Source organism: Bidens hawaiensis, unplaced genomic scaffold, assembly GCF_021521415.1.
Source record: "Bidens hawaiensis isolate Kalapana, Puna unplaced genomic scaffold, B.hawaiensis_p1.1 tig00037537_1, whole genome shotgun sequence".
Classification (NCBI taxonomy): Eukaryota; Viridiplantae; Streptophyta; class Magnoliopsida; order Asterales; family Asteraceae; genus Bidens; species Bidens hawaiensis.
The window spans coordinates 127,125-150,276 of NW_027505483.1; the positions used below are offsets into that span (position 1 = coordinate 127,125).

Here is a 23,152-nt window from a genome sequence, read left to right on the forward strand (position 1 = left end):
ACCTCTTCATCATTTTGTGCCATATCAACCTTGAATTGCAATGACCAATATCAAGATATATCAGACCAATTCATGCTGCCACCAAAACCCATGTGATTAAATACAATAGTTGAATCTCCCAACAATGAACGCTAGATATCAACAAAAGAACAACTTATTGAGAAACATGTTTCAATAAAATTAGAATAAAATACATACCTACGAAAATTGAAAGGAATTTGGTTGCCGGCAATAGAACAAAAGAAATCATCATCGTACTCAGTATATCCCACCAATAGCAATGCCATGGTAGGGTCTGAGGAGGGTAAGATGTAGACAGCCTTACCTCTATCCCATAGGGATAGAGAGGCTGCTTCCGGTGAGACCCCCGGCTCGATAGTAGTTTTGCATCAGGCCTTGGACATAAGGCACATAGCACTCAATCATCGGGACACCGGCTGATTGGTGCATGTGCCCTTGTCTTTCGGCTATCAACGCCACCACATGATGCCTGATTAACCTTCCGCCACTTTTAACGTTATTTTCACGAGATTAGTAAAATAACCTCAAAATTAGTGCAATTTTACTTTTGCCCACCCGAGGGTTCACATATATATACATTATATGCGCGCACCGTAAGCAGGGCGTAATAGAACAAAAGAAACATTTGGGAGAAAAAATTAGACCGAATTGTCGCTATTTGTATACGGTTGGGAGAGAAAATCGGTTTTGAAGACACTAATTGTATAACCAAGTAATTAATTCGGTTCCGTATAATCGAAGAGATGGCATGTAGGATTCTGTAACCGAAGGATTGAAGGGACGTTGTGTAACTACAGGATTAAAGGGAACGTCATACTCATTACAATTAAAGGTAGGAAATTGAATGAACGATGCCTGAGGAGGACTGAAAGGTTGCAGACGATAACCTAAAGTTAATTATAACGGCGTTTATTTCCGGTGACCAAATGACAGTTTGTCCTTCTAATATGTTTTATATGTAACATAGATATAGATATAGTAAAATAATATATTAATATTTATGAATTTTGAGAAAGTAATCTCCAGATCCCAAAAATGAACACCACCGAAGAAGACCCATCTTCACTGAACCGCTTACCAGACGAACTCATCCTCCAAATCCTAACCAAACAACCCGACCTCAAAACCCTCTGCTTCTGCCACCTCGTTTCCAAACGATTCGCCTCCATCGTCCTTCAACTCCACACCATCTCCTTCACCGCACCTCTCTTAAACACCAACACCGGATTCTGGTCTTTAATAAACGGCGTCGTTTTTAAACCCATTCACCTCATCCGCCGTATGGTTCTTCCTTCTGCCAGACCACTTCCACCCATAATCTCTTCCTTTTACGGCCATTCGTTTCGATCGGCTGTTTCGTTTTTAACTAAGTTTAGAAATGTCAAATCGTTGTCTATTGAGCTTCCGTCTTCTACCCACAAGGGTGTTAATAATAGCTCTTTGTTTAAGTGGAAGGTTTCGTTAGGCACCCGAATCGAATCGTTTGTGTTTCTTTCGCCCAATTCGGTTTCCGATACAAATTGTGAAAATATTGATCAAGAACAAGACTTGGATTTTACGGATTTGTTTAAGCGGAAAGTTCACATCGCGTTTCAGTGTTTAAAAGATGTGATTGTGAGGCATAGGATGCTGTTGTATTTCATCAAGGAGCTTCCGAATTTGGAAAAAGTGTTGATTATGGACTCCGGGAAGAGAGGGACGGTTGGTTTGAATGGGGTGAGGCTTGATGAGGTGCGGGGGTGGGTACGTTCGGCTCCTGAGGATGTGAAGCCGGAGATGAATCGGATTGAGGTGCCGGTTAATGTTAGCCAGTGTTATGTCCCTGTGTTGGAAATGCCGGTTTCGGGGTGTGTTATGAAGGGGGTGACTTTTGTTGTGATGCGGATGAATGATGTTCAGGATGGAGATGATTGTTTCGTGGACGGTGATGATGGGTTTGATGATAAAGTGGAGGCTGCGTATAGTGAAGCGGTGATGGAGATTTTGGAGAAGCATAAGGATAAAATGAAGAGGCTGCTGTAGTGTGATGATGAAACTGGTAATCGTTTTATTGTAAGTTATCAATTGAATGTTTTTTATTTAACTGTAATGTGCATTGGTTGTTAAAGATTAGTACTCTTTGAATGCATTATAAAGCAAACTTTGCAAGACTTTGTGTCAAGTGTCACCCATATCTTGTAATGGTCTATTTGGGTAGATTTGGATTGAAATTTTGTTAAAAAGTAGACAAAAATAAGATAAATATCTATTTAATATAGGCTTGATCTGCTTGCATATGCTTCCTCCCTCATTAGCAGGTGCAATCTTGATATGTAGTCTCAAAGATGAAGTTGCTTGCATCAACGCCGTCATGCTTTAAGTAAATAAACTGGGACCCGTTTTGACATGTTACTCTGCAAACCTAACCCAGCCGTTTTACCAGGCCTAACGAGACAATTACTTACTATCGCTAATTGTTACAAGCCTTATTGTTCCGGCACCTCTGTCGCTTTTGTTTATCTCGATAGACCGAACCCTTGAGGATTGATCTTGGGTACAATGATAGGGCGGTCATTGTAATCCTGAAAACCTTTGAAGTGGGGAACGGAGAACCGATCAAAAATCTTAAAACTAAGAGTACTCATGAATAACTCTCGTTTTCATGATTAGAGAAACACAATTATTGAATGGAAGAGCAGGAAATATTGTAATTATGAACTTTTGAACGCATGTCAAATTTGATCGTGCAGGCTGCGAGCAACTCTCTTGTATAATAAGGATCATTTTGTAATTGCACTCTCTTGTATAATAAGGATCATTTTGTAACTGCAGAGAGGATGAGAAGCCATCTGCAGAAACTAAAAGATTTATATGAGAAAAACTTATAAGGCAATGGAGGTTTATGACCCTGAACATACTGAAACTTATTAATTTATCTTGTGTTAATGAGTTCCGATTTGAAATCTTTTTGTGTTTCGTGCTTTTCTTGTTTATATCTGATTGGTGTATAAGTGGGTAAGCAACTTTGGTTTCTTAATGGAGACCCAAGTTCAAACCCTGTTAACAACACTTTGGTGGGAACATGGGTGGCTCAATGACGGAAGATTGAGATCCGTGTGATGTCCATTTCGACCCTGAGGGTGCCCAGATTTTACCACCAGTGGGCCTTCGGGTAGGTGGGTTTTTCCCGGAACTGGAGATAACTTGGAGGCGTTGAAGGGCTCTGTGCGGCTGGGTTAGGCATGCTGGCGGTGGCCTTTTGCCATTGGGGGATGCCCATACGGAGTACCTAGGCAATTCTGTTTGTTGGCCGTTCAACAAAAATAATCATGAACGATGGATCAAGGGTGAGTTCATATTAATTATTTTGTTTAATTCATGGAATACAATTTTAGATAATATTCGATTTGTTTTTATTAAAAGTAGGTGATTAACCGATAAGGAAACGAAATTTTTGATTTTTTAGATGATATTGAAAATTATGATTTTGCGTACAAATACATAAAAAATCACCCTCTCTAATTATTCATTGTCGTAATTTCTTCTTCTTCTTCAAGTCTTAACAATGGCTTCTATCTTCCGCCCTTCAACCTTCAACAACCTTAAACCTCTGATCCAACCGCGTTACGCAATGGCGGTTTTTAATACCTTCCGACCACAACATCGTCTTCTATGTTCCCTCCCAGAAACATCAAGGGCTGACTTTCACCAATCAGTCAGCAATCAAACGCACGTCTCAACCACACTCGCCACCCGCCTTCTCTCCTAGAACCACGACTCCAACGTTGTTTTCTCACCCCTTTCGATCCAGGCCGTCCTGAGCTTGGCAGCCGCTGGTTCCACAGGCCGAACACTTGACCAGTTCCTTGCTTTCCTTAAAACAAATGACACTAATGAACTAAACTCTCTTTATTCGCAGCCCATGTCGACTACTTTAGTCGACGGTAGCCCAAATGGCGGACCTCGATTGTGTTTTGCAAACGGGCTTTGGGTTGAGAAAACCCTTTCTCTTAAACCTTCTTTCAAACAGGTTGTGGACACGGCTTATAAAGCGACTTGTGAACAAGTCGATTTCAAGACTAAGGTGAGTTTTAATTATGTCATGTAGTGTTTATTATATTAACCTAAATAAAACCCTATTCCTTATACGGGTATGGGGACGACAATATTAAACATTCTTAGTATTATATTATGCGTCAAAAGGGGAACAAAAATGAGAAGGATACGAATGATTTCTAGAAAAAAAACCTAAAATGAATAATGAAAAATTAATAATAAAAAGCATAACTCAAAAACTAAAAAAAATTGTAAAAACGCAAAAATGTTTTCGTCGTTTTCCTCGTTCTAAAAAAAAACTCGAAAAAGACGCAATGTTGAGGAAAAAACATCATTGTGTCTTTTTATTTATCATTGTGTTTTATGTTTATTTCCGTCATTGATTGTATCTTTTTCCTTGACATTATTGTATTATATTTTGTTCGATATTGTGTTAAATTTTGCGACCTGTTGTGTCTTTTTTGATTTATCATTGTGTTGTTTGTTCATTTTCGGTATTGTGTCTTTTTCTCGACATTATGTCTTTTTGTCAGTTTTTTTTTTTTTTTGGTTTTTTCGTTTTTGAGTTATGATATTTGATTTATTTTTTATTGAGGGGTTTTTTATGCAGCCACAAATTTTTCTCACACTTATCATTTTTGTTTCCCTTTGTATTTTAACTTTACCCTTATTAATTGTATCTTAATTAATTTTCTTCAATATATATATAAATATTTTTCTTAAAAATAAATATATAAAAACAAAACAACCACCAAGGGCCTTATTTATATGAGGCACTAAGCCCTAGAGTTACTCGATAAAGCTATTGGGTCGGCCTGCCTAACCAAAGTTTTATGCAGCTTTTATGTGGTAACTTATAGATTATATTTGCTAGGTTTAGCTTCAAGGTTCATGTTAGTTATTCATTCTATGCTCTTATTATGATATAAATTTTAGTTATTTTTTTTCACAAATTTCAGGCTTGTAAGGGTTTGGATTTTTTTTTTCTTTTATTAAAGCTATTACACTATCTTATTTATAAGACTTGTATTTCATATAGCTAACATATTATTGGTTAATGAAGGCACTTGAGGTAGTCAATAAAGTGAATTTATGGGCGGAAAATCAAACAAATGGCCTTATAGAAGAAGTCATTGATGCTAATTCAATTAACGAGTTCACTAGGCTCATTTTTGCAAATGTTGTATACTTCAAAGGAGCCTGGACCACCTCCTCCATGGCAACAGAGTTAAAGTTCCCTTCATGACTAGTGATGAAAGACAATTTGTGAATGAATATGATGATTTCAAAGTTTTGGGTCTTCCCTATCTGCGTGGTCTAGATAAACGTCAATTCACAATGTACATTTTCCTGCCACATGCCAAAGACGGCCTTCAATCTTTATTAGAGAAAATCGATTCCACATATGACTTTTTAGATCGTCACATTCCACACCGAGAAGTAAAAGTCGGACAGTTTTTGATACCAAAATTTAAGATCTCATTCGATTTTGAAGTTACTCGTTTGTTGAAGGAATTAGGGTTTGTGTTGCCTTTCAACAATGATTGTGATGATTTTACCAAAGTGGCTGACATGTGTGCTGGTGAAAACCTTTATGTTTCAAGCATTTCTCATAAATCTATTGTGGAGGTTTGTGAAGAAGGTACTGAAGCTGCTGCGTTCACTTCATCTGGGATCTTTGATCGTTCATCATGGAAATCCAAGATGATTGATTTTGTGGCGGATCATCCGTTTTTGTTTGTGATAAGAGAAGATGTATCTGGTGCCGTGTTGTTTATTTATGGGACAGGTGTTGAACCCTGTGTAGGTTGAAATGACAATTTAAATTTCTAGTATCATTAATACGCTATCTTTTGTTTATGGTGGGGACTTTTTTATTTCTTTCGCTTGTTAATATTATACTAAGTGGTTTTTGGAGTAAGGCTATTACATCTTGGGCCATTTGATTCAAATTCAAGCGGACGTATTGCTATATTATGTCGTGTTCATTGCTTATTGCACATGTTATAGTTATATACTAGGTTAAACCCTTGTGATACAAGTGTGGTTAAAAAAATACAACAAAAGATAGAATTTAATAATATACATAACAACATACGTTATATTATAATCACCAATTAGCAAAGCTACATAACTAAGTTATTGATAATAAAATATAACCATAACAAAGATACACCAACTATAAGTTTCTTACAAAGTATATACACAAAAGCTATAAAAATAATTACAGGATAAAAATATTAATCAACACAATCATTCAGGTCTTCTATCTTTGTCTTTTCACGTCATTACTCTTTAATCCTTAAACTTTTGGCTTCCTTCCTTTCATTGAATGCTCCATTTGATCTTGCTTCTCACGACATCACTTTGTTTCTCACACACTTCACTTTGCTTCTCACAACTATGCTTCACACAATTTGTTTCACTTTCATCTAAGAGAGACTTTCCATTCTTGTGTTTTCTATTTGGACATTCGTAGGAGTAATGTCCAACCTTACCACATTTGTAGCACACAATGTGAGACTTATCTTTTGTGCCAGTTATGGGACGCTCGCTACTTTTTTCTTGTGCTTTATCGTCAAATATTTCTGACTTATAAGCGGTCTCCTATCTATCATTACATTTTAAGAGAACAACTTGCCCTAGCGTACCCTTGAGATATCTTAAGACATGATACATCGCATCCATGTGGTATTGTCGTGGATCAGCAACAAAATGACCCACAATGTTCACGAAGGGGTGATATTCGGTCTTAGTAGCATGTAAAGTAAAGTAAACACCCAAGGCTATGACGATATCGTTGACCATCAACCTTCGGTTCTATGCTTCCTTTTCCAATTGTAAATTGGGTTCCATAGGAAAAGAACTTGGTCGGCATCTTTGCAAGCCACAGTCTTAAGAAAATGTTAGAGAATACCTTTTTGTTGCCTCAAAACAGGTTCTTCAAACGTTTTAGTTACTTTGATTCCAAATATTCGTGGCGGTGGGTCACATTGTTGACGTGGCCCCATTCGTCGACCACCCGATTGCAAGTGCTCTAACGTGTAACTAACATGGTTCGAACACGATTCATACTTTCATTAAAGAAAGATCTTATAGTTTAACTTGAAAACCAAATATTAATATAGGGACCAACTTTGTAACTTATTCAAAAGGCTTATTACTAACCAGTCCCAATTCAAAATCCCCCTCACTCTCTTTCCCACCTTTGAAACCCAATCATTAATTTTCAATCTCATTATGGAAGAAGCCAATGAATCTAAATGTGACGGTGAAGGAGTGGTGTTAAAAGGTGTTCCGGCTTACGGCGGCAAGTACATTCATTTCACCGTACTTGGAAACCTGTTTGAGGTCACTTCCAAATACGTTCCGCCGATTCAACCTGTCGGACGCGGTGCGTACGGCATCGTTTGGTATGTTCGTCTCTTTGTTTCGTGGTTTAAGTTTATGTGTTGAGAATTCGAGATCAGTGTGATGTGTTGCTGGATTTTGTGAGCTGGAATTAGTAGCATTTGGTGGACGTGTAGGTTAGTTTACGGTCGGTTATTAGTTCGTATGATTAGATCTTGTGAATTGATATCGGTATCTTTGATTACTGGTATAGATTTCAATTGGTGTTAAGTATATGTTTATTTAAAATTGGAAAATTAGGGGTTTGACATTAGAGGTTTGAAGTGAAACTTGTTGAGTTTTCTTCAATCGGGCGATTTGGACAACTGAAAGCAAATTCCGATATTGATGATCAAAAGTTAGCTCTATTGGAAGTTAATGCTAATCTTAATTAGTCAATATATGAAAATCGAAGGATGTGAAATGTAAAAGAGTCAAGAGATAGGTTTAATTTATTAGTGAATTTTTCGGTTTAGCAGTTTGATTTAATTGCATGTTATCTACTTGTTTGAATCACTAGATGGTTAGGGTCGATGTGATTAGAGGGCTAATTTATTGGATAAAAGAAAGAGTCGTGATATGGTGTTTGATTACAAAAACCGATTGCTCGAGTGTTGTTTTCGGGCCTGGTTTCCAACAAGCTCAATAGCGAGTTTGAAAGTTTGCTAAATCATCATATGTTGCTGGTTAAGTTACTGTTACTGAACTAATTGTATCCTCATTTGTTTATTCCTTACAACATAATTTAATAGTGTGTTACTGTTTATCTATTGCAGCTGTGCTAAAAATTCTGAAACTAAGGAAGATGTTGCAATCAAGAAAATAGGGAATGCATTTGATAACAATATTGATGCCAAGAGGACTTTAAGGGAAATCAAACTCTTATGTCATATGGATCATGAGAATGTATGTACATTCCCAGATGGATTACAATTTCTTTGTTTCAAAGTGTTACTATCTCAGTAATCTAATACAAAAATATTATGTAGATTGTCAAAATTAAGGACATCATACGACCACCAGATAAAAGGAAGTTTCATGATGTTTACATTGTGTACGAGTTATTGGATACCGATCTTCATCAGATCATTCGCTCTTCTCAGGCATTAACAGATGACCACTGTCAGGTGAGTGAGTTTGTTGGCATTCAATTTATTTATTCACTGTGAAATGAATTGTTAACGTGTCTGATGTTTACATTGTTTTGACAGTACTTTTTATATCAACTATTACGTGGATTAAAGTATGTACACTCTGCAAATGTTTTGCACCGTGATCTGAAGCCAAGTAACCTGCTTCTGAATGCAAACTGTGACCTAAAGATTTGTGACTTTGGGCTTGCGAGGACGACATCTGAGACGGATTTCATGACTGAATATGTTGTGACCAGGTGGTATAGAGCCCCTGAGTTGTTACTTAACTGCTCAGAGTATACTGCTGCCATTGATATCTGGTCAGTTGGTTGCATTTTAATGGAAATTGCTTTGAGGGAACCACTGTTTCCTGGTAAAGATTATGTAGAACAATTGGTTCTTATAACCGAGGTACTGTTTTTATGAACTTAGTTATAATGCATACAATCTCTTGATTCATTGTTTAAAGCCTCTTTAATGCATACAGCTTCTGGGTTCACCAGATGACTCAGATCTTGGATTTTTAAGAAGTGATAATGCTCGGAAGTATGTCAAACAGCTTCCTCATGTTCCGACTAAGACTTTTCAAGAAAAGTTTCCAAATATATCGCCTCTAGTGTTGGATCTTGCAGAGAAGATGTTAGTATTTGATCCATCTAAACGAATAAGTGGTAAGTATTTGTTTTTTGATTTGAATGTTACTATAAAAAGATGATGTTGGTTTTTGATATCGGATTTAAATGTTTTCGTAACATTATTATTATAGTTGAAGATGCTCTTAATCATCCTTTCTTGCAAAGTCTACATGAGATAAATGAGGAGCCTACTTGTGCATCGCCTTTTGTGTTTGATTTTGAGCAAGCGTCTCTAAGTGAGGAGGATGTGAGGGACCTCATCTGGAAAGAAACTTTGAACTTCAATCCTGATAGTGATAATGCAGTGGCTGAGTAATCTCATTTCAAAATTTGTTGATTTGTTCAGTGAGGACCGACAGGTATGATTTATATACGGTTCTGTTTGTGTTGGAATTTAGCTAAAGTAGCAATTTTATTTTGTGAAGGGAAACAAAGGATAATAAGGACAGTCAATTCCTTCTTGGAAAGTTGCGAGATTGTCGCTAAGTGGCTTGTATTTTGTGCATTAAGAGTTGTATGTATATGGAGTATCTATGTTCTTTTCTTCGGCATGGGATAGTCTGAATGATCATGTATTTGAAGTTGAACAAGTGGTTTTGGATTGGCTTTATTTTAGTTTATATTTATAAGATATTTTTGAAGCGGTCGTTACGATATTTTAGCATTAACAACTTTAGTGTGACAAAAACCAGTTTCTCATCACATATAAAAAGTTTCAAATTCGAACTGTGCTTTGCAATGAATGATCAAAACAAAACTCAATAACAGATACATACATCCTTTAATAACTGTGTAAAAACAACATTAAATTGATAGATCAAAACGAAACTCACGTGTCCCTTTATAGACGTGAAAAAAAAACCGGTTCCGGAACCTACCCGATGGAACCGACCCGGAACCGGTTCCAGTTCCTACCCGATGGACCCAATACCCGGTTTGGGTATTTTTGTATCCGAAAATCATACCCGGTTCCCCTATTTGTATTTCCCCATCGGTTCCAACCCGGTTCCTACCCAGTTCCTATTTGTACCCGGTTCGGTCCTACCCGAAAAAACCGGTTCCGGCGGTTTTTTTTTTTAAAGTCAAACACAGGTCAAACTAGCCGTTGGAACCGGTTCCAACGGTAATATAGCCGTTGGAACCGGTTTTTGAGAAACAAAAGAGCCGTTGGTCCGTGGTAATATAGCCGTTGGAACCGGTTTTTGTAGCCCAAAAACTATATATAAGTTGTTTTCCATTACTTGTTTCACCACCAAATTCAAAAACAAACTAAAATACTTCTCCTTTAGCAAACCCGTTACCCGACCATCCAACTAAATATTATTATAGCACCCATCGAAAAAACTAACAAGAAGGCTAAGAAGAGTGTTTTTATTGAACCCGTTCCTGCTACAGAGGACCCAAATGTTGTTACGGTAGTCAACCATAACCGCAACCAAGACATATGGAAGAATTGGGATTTGGTTGTGAATGACGAAGGTTATCAAAAGGCTCGTTACAAACTATGTGGAGCACAATTAAAGCACGATTCCAACTCCACTTTGAGAAAGTACATCGAGAAGCCATATTGCAAGGCGTTGAAAGGGATTGGCGCGACCGATCAAATTGACTTGGGTAAAGATGGTACACTATTTCGTTACAACACGACTCAAGTTCAAGATAGAATGGCAAAGTTCGTTATTCAACGAGGTTTGCCGTTTAACCACTTTGATGACCCGGATTTGACGTCGTTGATTCGAGAAACTCTCCAACCGCGATACACACATGTAAGTCGTACTACCTTAAGACGTCATTGTATCAAGTTGTGGGAGTGTGCTAAAAAAGAGTTAATTGAGTTTTTTCATTCTTTACAAGTGATGGTTAGTTTAACTACCGATGTTTGGTCGGCACCACACGGGTTGTTCGAATCATACATATGTGTCACCGCTCATTAGGTTGATCCGGTGACATGGCAATTGATGAAACGCACCATCGCTTTTGAAAACTTCCCGTTCCCACATACCGCCGAAAAATTGTTTGAATTACTTGATGAAGTTATAACGACTTTCAACTTGAGAAATAAAATATTTTCGATTTCGTTTGACAACGCTTCAAACAATACTAAGGCGGCCGAAAAATTTATCATTAAATATTCACCACCTTGTTTCGGGGATTTTTTTCATGTTCGATGTGTTGCACATATCATCAACTTGGTTGTTCAAAAAGGTCTCGACAATGAAAACATTTGTGAGGATTTAAAATTATTTAGACTTACGTTACAAGATGTCTTCAAAAGTGGTTAAAGAAGACATCTTGAATATAAGAACTATTGCAAGTCGGTTGAAAGAAAGTATTTTGGGCCAAATTGGGACGTTCCAACCCATTGGAACTCAACTTGTCATATGCTAAAGTGTGCTTTTGCCCAACGCCAAACTTTACAATCTTTTCATACCAATCTTGTTGATGAACGCGAGGCCGATATGCTTCCAGAAAGTGTTTGGGTGAATGTCGGTTTTTTGTTGGGGTATCTTGACGTGTTCAAAAACTCAATAACAAAGTTATCGGGAGTCTATTATCCTACTAGTTGTTGGGTTTTGCAAAATTGTACTACATGTCTTGCACTTTTAAAAACTTTGCGGAGAAGAACAAAATCTTCAAGAATATTGTTGCGGTGATAAAGGAAAAGTTCTTAAAATATTTTGAAAACATACCGCCGGTCTTTACTTGTGCCGCCGCATTAAACCCCTATTGGAATGTTCATGGGGTTGAGACAACGATTGAGGAAATATTCGACAACTTGGGTATGCACGAGATCGACCCGAAGTTGTCGACGGAAGCGAAGGAAAAGTTCAACAAAAATCTTCAAGACCTTTATGACCATTATTTTCAAATGTATGGTCCAAGCACGAAATCGTCTTTTGTGAAAAAAACAACTAGTAGGCCGTGCAATGACCCACTTATAAACTTGATGAATGCGGTTCGTGAATCGGCATCTAAGAGGCAATGAGGAAACACACCAACTAGCGAACTTGGTCGATATAGTGGAGCAAACTATGTTGAGGGCGCAACGGTCGACGAAATTCACTCTATTGATTTGTTGGCTTGGTGGAAAGGAAAACAAAACGAATTTCCCATTCTATCCGCCATGGCTCGTGATTTGCTTGCCGTACAAGCCTCAACGGTTGGAACTGGTTTCTAACGGCTAGAATATTTGAATTTCAAAAAAAACCGGTAGAACCGGTTTTTACGTAATAACCGGTCCCGGTTCCTAAAAGTTAGCATTTCTGGGCATCGGCTCGGGTCGGGAACCGAACCGGTTCCTGACTGGAACCGGTGCCATTTCCTACCCAATTTGTGCACGTCTATCCCTTTAACATAAACCAAACACATTGAAAATGAATAAAACTTAATTATTACAACATTTAAAATTGTACTATCTAATTCTCTAGGTTCACTCTTTTTACTGCCTGCCAGAAAACTTTAAAAATGCAGTGATGAATGTTTTGAACATCACAAATCCACATGCATGAACTATGCCTTCTATTATTCTTTTGTAAACATTATCAAGAAAACACATCATTTTGTATACATTGTACACATTAGAACTTAATGACTTGCTTAAGTTGGCTCCCATGCTTTCCAAGCGCCTTATCTAATGCTGTGTGAAATTCACTGAAAGGAGTAAGCTCCATACTGCAAAATCAACATTTTTGAGCATCAATAACTAATGAAACACAAAAATACACATCATTCGGTTTCTAATTTTCTAAAGAAAAGAACACACAGATACATAAATAATTCTTACTCGTATTTCAATTTCCCTTCACGAACTAAACCCAAAAGGTAATCGACCATTTCTCTGCACTCTTCTGTTTTACCTGAACTTAACCATTTTTGCAACCAAAATCCTTTCAACGAAAGCTCCTGCAAAATAGCTACTAATTAAAATAAAATTTAATAACCAGCATGTCAATGGATGATCAAAACTAGTTACATACTTTAAAAATGAAGGCCGAAGTTGATACAGTTACAGGTTTCTTAGCCATACCACCATAAGTCACCATCGTCCCACCCTGCCTGAAACCATTAATAATATTCTAAACGAACTAACACCTTTAAAGCGAGTGATTTAATTATGTAAAACCAAACCTCACCTTAAGAATTTGAGCACCAAAGAAGCAGCATTACCACCAACACAGTTAAACCCTAGAACAGGTTCAGGTATATTACCCTAAAACATAAACAAGTGTGAGCGTGAGCACACGTGTGCGTGACGTATTTAATCAGATTCTATTAAGAACATACCAAAAGACTCTTGACATTTTTAACATCCAGCTGGCTCTCAGTAAACACTTCATCAGCACCAAGTTTCTTAAGCTTCTCTTTCGCTTCATCTGACCCGCTCCTACAAGTAATTAAAATCCATAAACCAGTTAAAAACAGTTCAATTAAAGGTAGACTAAAACGGAAGATGGTTTATTAACCTGTCCCTTATAATATTAATGGAATGAATGCCACGTAGTTTAGCCAGCTGGATAACACATTGTCCAACCATACTGGTTGCTCCATTTTGCACAATCGCATCTCCTATTCATGAACAAACTATAACGCATTAGGAAAAACTTAAAAGCGCCATGGAATTTGTAAATTTAGTATCACTAGAACTTGTAGTACCTGATTTGAGGTCAACATAGTCCTCTACCATCCTCAAGGCAGTCAAAGGGTTAATAGTAACAGTTGCAGCATATTCCACTGGTGTATCTCTATCAAACTTATGCCATAAACTTTTATCTTTAACGACATGTGTCTGCCACGTTCCTAAGCAAAAATACAATTTGTGGTCATAAAAACATAAAATAAGCTATAACCGATACAATTAACAAACCATTTACATAAAATCTTATGACAAAAAGTGTTTACCAGGTGACGGTGGAGACGCCATAACCAAATCACCTACAGAAAGACCATGTACTGCTGACCCTACAGAGTGGACTTCACCTACACCTTCATATCCCCCAACAGCAGGCACCGGTGGCCTCACAGGGTACACACCTACAACACAATAACCAAGCTATTACTAAAATTATTAGGCTTTCAATCTTTTAAATAGGAAAATGTGATTAATACATGGATTATTTACAAAACCTGTAATCATTCAACTAGCATACGTGTAATTAGAGCTGACATAGCAGGTCAAACATGACATGATAAGACACGATTAGCTATGGTGGTAGACATAAACACGACACGATAACCAATCGTGTCATTTTTCAAAACACAAAAACGAACCTATTTAAAAACAGGTTACACTAGACTATGATACGTACCCACAAAGCAGTCAACACAATTAAACAGTTACCAAAAATGGGTCAACTCAATTATTCAGTTACCAAAAATAGAGGAGCAAATCATGGGGCGGTTTTTACCTTTCTTCTTGTTATAATAGTGTAGAGATTAAGGTTAGGGATATCTATGTTTATTGTTAATTAAAACTAAGGTTTATCATGTATTTGGAGATTTGCCATCTCGAATTGGCTAATCGGAGATCAAGCCTATCTCGAATGTGGCTAGTTATCTTAGTTCCAGTGATTTAGATTTCTTGTTTCTATCAGACTACCTGTTTAGGAACATGATAAATATCACAAACGTAGTGAAACAAAAGCTGCCAAAAGTTCATATAAGTTTTAACTATACAAAATTTTTAACAAACTCTTTTAATGGAATATAAACATGTTCAGTTTAGACACTATGTATTATGAAGATTTAGGGCTAATATAAGTACAGCAACAACCAATTGATCAATTAAAAGATTGAATTACAAACCTTCAATTCTATTAATATCGAATGGATTAATGGGAGCAGCGAGCATTTTAACACACACGTCATTTGCTTTAATCTCAACAGGCGGAAGTTCGATTATTCTGCACACAAGTTTAACAACAAACTCAGCTTTTGTTAATCATCAAACATTAATAGATATATAAATAAGAAATAATATGACTTCACTTGGTGACAGTATCTGGAGGACCGTGGCTCTCGTAGAAGACGGCTTTAGAGGGCGGTGACATGAGGGTGGAAAATGATGCCCTAACATTGGCCGATGATGTTCGATGAAGACGACTGTATGTCGATGTTTCATGGATGGTTCTGAGAGTCATAAACCTCGTACACGCCATTGCTTGCTGCCGATCTTCAGGGTTTGATGCTTGCTCACCTTTTGCCTTCTCTCTGTTTCACATTTTTTCTTTTATTTTAACTTTTTATTTTTTGGTTTGAGATGAGAATTATTTTTTTCTATTTTTCGTAGGCTGACCTAGTCTAGGAGTTGAACCGAATGTCTTTCAAATCCAAGGTGTTTAAAGGCTTTATAGCCATCCAAGATTAATTAGACAAAAACATAATTGTCTAGTCAAAGATTTGATTGTCTTTTCTCCAACTATCCTCCATAAAAACACAGTTAAGGTGATCCTTAACAGCATGATCATATATTGGATTTGTTATGTATATAAGTGTTATTATGAAATATCTTAGGAGTTGAAGTAACACACAGTGGAGTGAGACAATAGTAGAATTTCATTAAGTGAATAAGTCTTGAACTAATGAGATCAACTATGACCCCACAACACGGACCAGATCTTATGTATTCTTCATTCTCCACGATACTACAAAATAGTTAAGAACCTTGGGATCGAATGTTCATTGTTAAAATTGCAAATATGAAGATAAAAGTTTTTTATAAAAGGAATGCGAGACGTGGAAGTGAATCTTGATGGAACAAACACACTAATAAAAGGTGTATACTGTGTTCCTAGCTTGGATAAAATACATGTTAAGTTTGAAGCTTACAAAACAAGGCTTTAAGATGATATTTGATGGAGATGTTTGTCATAACACGGAAAATAAAGATGATCGAGATGAACGATGAAAGTTCAAACGGGTCGGGCTCGTTTGGGAAAACAAGAAATGAGTACTTAGCAAACTATTTTGATGCACTTGATCTTTAAGCAAGCCTAGATATGAAAAGGAAGAACACCCCATGTACCATGTATATCTTCTTAACACTTTTGTAGGTTTATACTCTTATTTAAAAGTACACCAATGGGCAATGGCATCAATATGTTTTTTGAGTTTATTGAATGACATCATAATACCTATCTCAAATCCTACTTTGAAAGACCGAACCCGCCATACTCTAGCAATGGTAAGGAAATGGATTTCTATGATCTATGCATGATGGTATAACTAAACAGAGGATATGTTGAAGCAACTATAAATAATGCACGGGATATGATAGCTAAGGATATTGGATGTGATACCAATATGAAGTTTGAAGTAAAGGTTTACCTGCTATACTATTAGAAGGCAATCATGCATTGAATGGTGCTACAACATTATATGTTAACATCGTTTGATTAAGCGTGTAATTGAATTGTTGCATCGATTCCTTCAAACCGCTTCAATAGGTATATATAGAATCAGAATCCTTGTAAAACCATGGGATCAGTTCAATTCAATATTTGATTATCAATTGTGTTCTATCCATTTACAACAATCTCTATCTAGTTCAAACCCTTACTTGGAGTTCTTTTAATTCATCATTGAAGATCGGCTTCTTAATAAACAACAACAAATAGACAAAATTAAATGAAAACTCGCCCTAGCTACGGACTGGCATGACCCAGATGCTTTATTTGACTAACTTCAAATGGCTACATGACATTTGAAATATTGTTTTAGAACTGTAGTAACTTAAGTTGTTGAGGGATGGGCGTAATATTAGAACTTAATGACTTGCTTTGGTTGGCTCCCATGCTTTCCAAGCGCCTTATCTAACGCTGTGTGAAACTCACTGAAAGGAGTAACCTCCATGCTGCATATTAATCAACATCTTTGAGCATCAATATCTAACAAAAGACAAAAATACACATACCATTCAATTCAAGGAAAATAGATAAATGGCTTACTCGTATTTCAGATTTCCTTCGCGAATTAAGCCCAAAAGGTAATCTAGTGTTTCTCTGCACACTTCTGTTTTAACTGAACTTATCCATTTGTGCAACCAAAATCCTTTCAAGGATAGCTCCTGCAATAAGGATAAACATGTGCACACTTAATAAACAAAGAACATTTATTTAAAATAAATCAAATAAGTAACCAAATAAAAAACAGAATTATTCTAACAATCAGCAAGCGCTAGAGAAAGGTATTATAAATGGGTTACATACTTTAAATATGAAGTATGAAGTTGATACAGTTATAGGCTTCTTAGCCATACCGCCATACGTTACCATCGTCCCACCATGCCTAAAACCATAAATAGTACTCTAAATAAATGAACACCTTTGGAATGAACTAAATATATAAAACCAAATCTCACCTTAATAGCTTGAGAACCAAAGAAGCTGCATTACCACCAACACAATTAAACCCAAGAAGAGGTTCAGGCAGTTTGCCCTGAAACATGAACAATAAATGTTAGCGTGAGCACGCTAGTGTGTTTGACAGTTATATGCATCATAGTCAGTTTCTATTAAGAACACACCAATAGACTCTTGATATTTTTAACATCCATCTGGCTTTCAGTATACACTTGATCAGCACCAAGTTTCTTAAGCTTCTCTTTTGCTTCATCCGACCCGCTCCTACAATTAGTGAGCAAAATCCATAGACCAGTTAAAGAAACAGTTCAACTTCAATTAAACTTCACATCAGCAAAATGGAAGATAGTTTATTAACCTGTCCCTTATAATATTAATGGTATGAATGCCACGTAGTTTAGCAAGCTGGATGATGCATTGCCCGACCATACTCGTCGCTCCATTTTGCACAATTACATCCCCTATTCATAAATAAACTAGAATTCATTTTATAAAACTTAAAAGTACACTAGAAATTGGAAATTTAATGTCAGAAAAAATTGTAGCACCTGATTTGAGGTCCATGTAATCCTCCATCATCCTCAAGGCAGTCAACGGGTTGATAGTAACTGTGGCAGCATATTCCACTGGTGTACCTCTATCCAACTTATGCCACGAACTTTTATCTTTAACAACATGTGTCTGCCATGTTCCTAAGATGATATAACTTTTCAACTTATGGTCATAAAATCATGACATAACAAATTAACAGACAATTTGTATCTAAACTTATGATAGGAAGAGTTTACCGGGTGATGGTGGATACGTCATAACCAAATCACCTGGAGAAAGACCTTGTACTGCTGACCCTACAGAGTGGACTTCACCTACACCCTCATATCCCGCAACAGCAGGCATCGGTGGCCTCACAGGGTACACACCTGCAGGACAACATATAAGACTGATGTACATATATCTCAACAAGCATATGCAAGTATGAACATTAATTTAACTACAGCTGTTAGGATCAAGCACACATGACACTGAGCACACACACATGAAATGAAAACGAGGATTTAATGTGGCAACTAGGTATTATTTTATTAAGTGATAACGTTTACATGTGCATAACATGATATATACAGGGAACAGGGCCGGCGGGCGCCTGCAATCCTGCACCTGTCTCCTCTTCTGCGATCTCAACTAAAACCCGGCGCCTAACCAAGGCCTACGAACCCAACAATAACATGCCAAATAACACTGAAATTATTAGGCTTTAATATTTTAAATAGGGGTGTAATTATGCATAGGGGTGAGCAGAAAACCGAATTAACCAAAAAAACCGAACAGAAGCATTAACCAACGGTTAGTTTTTTGCTTTTTTGAGAAACCGAATTTTCAGTTTCGGTTCAGTTATCCATTTTTAAAAAAACCAAACCAATTGATGGTGATAAGGATTATGAAGATAATGAAGACTAGGACTAAACTTTGAAGATGAAATAGATGAAGGAAGATTAAGACTAAACTTTTAGTGCTTTTTGATTAAAAACTTTGTTGAATTTTAAACTCTCTACTGTTCTAGCAACTTTGTATTCGTATGGTTCCATGTAAAGTGTGCGTATTTTTGTTTTTTGAATTCATTGTATATGGGATACTCTAATACGTTACAAGCTTAAAATCATCATTTTCATTTATAAATTCTTTTTTTTTTTTGCCAATGTCTACACATAATTGAAAATAAAAACCCAACTATAACCAAGCCGAAACTGAAAATAACCGAAAACTGAAAAACCAATCGGTTTGTATAGTCAAAAAACCGGTGACTTGGGTTTCTGTTTCACCTAAAAAAGTGAGCCGATCCGAACCACGCTCAACCCTTTTTATGCAAGTAGCCTACAACGTGATTCATGTAGACAAAGGACACATGTTATTACATGGCAGGAATGAGGCAACTATGATTGTTTATCTCAACAATGGCATGTTATTACATACCAAATGATTGATTAATAGATTTAATTACAAACCTTCAATTCTATTAATATCTGATGGATTGATGGGAGCAGCGAGCATTTTAACACACACGTCATTTGCGTTGATCTCAACAGGCGGAAGTTCGATTATTCTGCATACAAGTTTAACAAACAAACTCAGCTTTTGTAATATGAACATTGCAAGATAGATATATAAATAAGAAAGAATATGACTTCACTTGGTGACAGTATCTGGAGGACCGTGGGTCTCGTAGAAGATGGCTTTAGACGGCGGTGACACGAGGGATGCGTTAACCATGCCGGATGTATGATGAAGGCGGAGGAGGATATGCGTGAGTGTCGACGTTTTGCTCAAAGTGAAACGTATACTTAAAAGGTGGTAAAACTGTACAAGTGGTGTATCTTAGTGTTTTTCACTTTTTCTTTACCATGCCCCGAGGGCATTAAACTCTTTTTTACAATAAATTTAGAAAGAAAATAACAATAATTAAACTAAAATGAACATAAAAGCTTACAACCCAATTAAAAACATAATAACCTACTTAATTAACTAAAATAAAACCAATACTCGTCGTCGTCCTTGTCCTCTTCCGTCGTTGCTTGAGAAGATGCTTGATCGGCCGAAGTAGACATTGTCTTTGGCTGTGCGGATGGTCACGAAAAAAGGTAGCAGGAAGGTCGCCCACTTTGGTGAGCTTATGCACTACCTCCAAGCTTCCAACATATTAAAATCAACATTATTTTCGGCTCGGTATTGTTTTAAGGCAAACTCCATCACGTTGGCATCGCTCAGGCCAAATTTTCTACCGCTTGTTTCACAACGGTCATACAAATTGACGAAGTTGGTTATTTTTGTTTACATTGACTTCCATTTTCTTTAGACGGTTTCTTCGTTGTGGTATTCACCTCGACCCATTGTCTCATAGAACTTATCATGTATACTCGCCTAAAAACGAGTGGAAGGTTTACCGTCACCTTCGATGGAAATAAAAAGCTAATAGTAGTCGCCAAATAAATAATATATGTAACATATTTAAATAATTTTTTTTTTATAATTTACCTTGAATCGAGTCTCCAGATGAGTCAATATGTGACATTCGTCATTTTCGGTTTGATTCATATTTGCATTTGTACGGTAAACCCAACCCGTTTTGTTTACCGGATCCTTTGATATTAGTAAAATAGTGTATTTTAAGTTATACTCATGTTTCATAATTGTCATTTCTTTTAAGGCCTTAACGGTGCTTAAAACGCTTATTCTATGCTCAAAACGACCTAAAACGAACTACAAGGACCAAAGTTGCCAAAAACCAACCAAGATAAATCCCATAAATATTTTACCAACTATAAAATATACTATTTGTCCAGATTTCTTTTAATTATTATAATTCTTTTAATTAATTTATTTAAATTAAATGTTTTACTTTAATTCAAAAGCTAACCAACCAACTTTAATGCATATAATTCTATTGGTGGAGATTGGTGACAACACCCTAACCAATTCTCTATAAATACTAACTTATTCCCACCCATTTTCAGCTGCTCACACTTCATACCCTCTCTAATTTTTGAATTGCAAGGTTTATTTCCCTTTTATTCTTGACGGTTTAACTTTTAAAGTCAAATATATGCTATTTCTTGCTTTTTAATCTGATTTGGGTAATTAAAACTCATGTCTTCTGTTTGTTTATGTTATATTATTTTATTTCTTTGTTTCCCTTCTTCAACAATGGTTGAATTATGTGTTGTTTATGCCATCCTAAGGTACGCCCTTGCTTATTAAAAGCTAGTTTGACTCGATTTAGGATTTTTACTCGTTTAAAGTTTCTGATTTTTATTTGAATTTGTTTGTTGGTTATTTGACCATGAGGATTTGTGTAATAAGATGGTAAATATGTACTAACATCACACAATGAGTGACATAATTGTTTTTCACCAAAAACCATTTTAAAACATCAAGAACATAGGTTCTAATGGTGTTTCAATTCTGGACAGAATTTGGTCATCAAATATTGGACCATAACTTAGTCATAAAGAATTGGAATGGTGCAAGGCCAAAGACTATGATGAACTTCATTGATTTGTGGTTTCAATGGTTATTTAAATTCGTTTTAATTCTTTCGTATGGCTTCACAATTACTGTTTTAGTTTTAGTATGTAGATCTATACCAATTGAGAAAGTCGGCTGTTTCAGCCTATCTCGAGTCATAATTTAGGGAAAGTTTCTACATGAAAGATGTTCATAAGACCCTATTAAGTGGACGGAAGATTTTTATAATTTTTAAGTATTATTCAAATCAATGACAGATTCTGTCCAAAACTGATCAAAATCCTTTGGTTGTTTTCATACCTTAGATGTGATATATTTTTGCTTGATCACTCTTGGCTAATGTTTTGTATTTATTTTCCATGTAAAAGGGAGATTGGTATTGGACTTGGTCTCAAACCAAGCCTCGGATTAAATAAACCAAGCAACCCGCCTTAATCTGAATCACTCGTTTAAAAACACAAGTTGTGTTTCAAGCGACCGATTCATATACTTTCTCGGACTACAAAAGGGAAATAAACCTTGCAATACAAAAATTAGAGAGAGTGTGAAGTGTGAGCAGCTGAAAATGGGTGGGAATGAGTTAGTATTTATAGAGAAATAGTTAGGGTGTTGCCACCAATCTCCACCAATAGAATTATATGCATTAAAGTTGGTTGGTTGGCTTTTGAATTAAAGTAAGACCTTTAATTTAAATAAATTAATTAAAAGAATTATAATAATTAAAAGAAATCTGGACAAATAGTATATTTTATAGTTGGTAAAATATTTATGGGATTTATCTTGGTTGGTTTTTGGCAACTTTGGTCCTTGTAGTTCGTTTTAGGTCGTTTTGAGCATAGAATAAGCGTTTTAAACACCGTTAAGGGCCTTAAAAGAAAGGACAAGTATGAAACATGATTATAACTGAAAATACACTATTTTACTAATATCAAAGGATCTGGTAAACAAAACGGGTCGGGTCTACCGTACAAATACAAACATGAATCAAACCGAAAATGACGAATGTCACACAATCCACGCACATGCCAGCACATCCTCCTTATCCGTTTTCCACTTCCTTCATCACCTTTAAATTTGGTTGTTTCACCTTAAGGTTTTTTTATTACTTCGTTTTGCTTTTGACGTGGTATGAGATACTTGTGGTTCGGATACTTCGGTTTCCGGTAATTGCAAAGACATATATGGCATTACCGGTCGTAATAACATATCAGAGAACGTTTGCGACGTTTGCGGGGGTGGCATTATGGGTCAACAATACCTTTTTGGTTGCCATAAAAAGGGTTAGTAGGGTCGTTGCTGTTTACAAGCACACTACTCACCACATTTGAGCCGGATCCAGGGGTTCGGGTTTGGGATCGAGTTTGATGGCTAGGTATTATGTGCATATATTAGCACGTTAATTGTATAGTTTTAATTGTTTATTGTACGGATTTTGGTACTTCGTACACATTTATTATGTTTCATATCACAATATCACAGGGCGCTAATGCATTTAATTTGGTCCTGAAAGAGCATAGAATGAAGACCTGGGATGACCAGCACGCAAAACGAGACATATTAT

The 23,152-nt window shown here is 36.5% G+C and overlaps 4 protein-coding genes and 1 pseudogene across 5 annotated transcripts; 3 read left to right on the plus strand and 2 right to left on the minus strand.

The window, feature by feature from the left end:
- Window positions 1-1,039: 1,039 nt before the first annotated feature.
- LOC143613458 (F-box protein AUF2-like) lies at window positions 1,040-2,253 on the plus strand. The gene has a single exon (XM_077087154.1). It carries the CDS (start codon window positions 1,057-1,059, stop codon window positions 2,041-2,043), a length of 987 nt encoding a protein of 328 aa, XP_076943269.1. The 5' UTR covers window positions 1,040-1,056; the 3' UTR covers window positions 2,044-2,253.
- Window positions 2,254-3,509: 1,256 nt separating this feature from the next.
- Window positions 3,510-6,079, plus strand: LOC143613460 (serpin-ZX-like; annotated as a pseudogene).
- Window positions 6,080-7,249: 1,170 nt separating this feature from the next.
- LOC143613464 (mitogen-activated protein kinase homolog NTF6-like) lies at window positions 7,250-9,845 on the plus strand. Of its 2 annotated transcripts, XM_077087157.1 has the most exons (7): window positions 7,250-7,469; window positions 8,223-8,352; window positions 8,436-8,573; window positions 8,658-8,990; window positions 9,067-9,250; window positions 9,346-9,573; window positions 9,640-9,845. In XM_077087157.1, exons 1-6 carry the CDS (start codon window positions 7,297-7,299, stop codon window positions 9,528-9,530), a joined length of 1,143 nt encoding a protein of 380 aa, XP_076943272.1. In that variant the 5' UTR covers window positions 7,250-7,296; the 3' UTR covers window positions 9,531-9,573; window positions 9,640-9,845. The 2 variants fall into 2 exon arrangements, with proteins under 2 accessions (XP_076943272.1, XP_076943271.1); XM_077087156.1 differs by having other exon boundaries at window positions 9,346-9,845.
- Window positions 9,846-12,597: 2,752 nt separating this feature from the next.
- Window positions 12,598-15,457, minus strand: LOC143613454 (enoyl-[acyl-carrier-protein] reductase, mitochondrial-like). Its single transcript, XM_077087151.1, has 10 exons — window positions 15,200-15,457; window positions 15,017-15,114; window positions 14,114-14,245; window positions 13,868-14,011; window positions 13,678-13,780; window positions 13,499-13,598; window positions 13,348-13,424; window positions 13,192-13,270; window positions 12,999-13,117; window positions 12,598-12,886 (listed from the first exon to the last, which is right to left on the minus strand). Exons 1-10 carry the CDS (start codon window positions 15,367-15,369, stop codon window positions 12,793-12,795), a joined length of 1,116 nt encoding a protein of 371 aa, XP_076943266.1. The 5' UTR covers window positions 15,370-15,457; the 3' UTR covers window positions 12,598-12,792.
- Window positions 15,458-16,651: 1,194 nt separating this feature from the next.
- On the minus strand, window positions 16,652-19,965 carry LOC143613455 (enoyl-[acyl-carrier-protein] reductase, mitochondrial-like). The gene is made up of 10 exons (XM_077087152.1): window positions 19,760-19,965; window positions 19,575-19,672; window positions 18,360-18,491; window positions 18,120-18,263; window positions 17,930-18,032; window positions 17,736-17,835; window positions 17,571-17,647; window positions 17,419-17,497; window positions 17,158-17,276; window positions 16,652-17,063 (listed from the first exon to the last, which is right to left on the minus strand). Exons 1-10 carry the CDS (start codon window positions 19,837-19,839, stop codon window positions 16,970-16,972), a joined length of 1,026 nt encoding a protein of 341 aa, XP_076943267.1. The 5' UTR covers window positions 19,840-19,965; the 3' UTR covers window positions 16,652-16,969.
- Window positions 19,966-23,152: the final 3,187 nt, after the last annotated feature.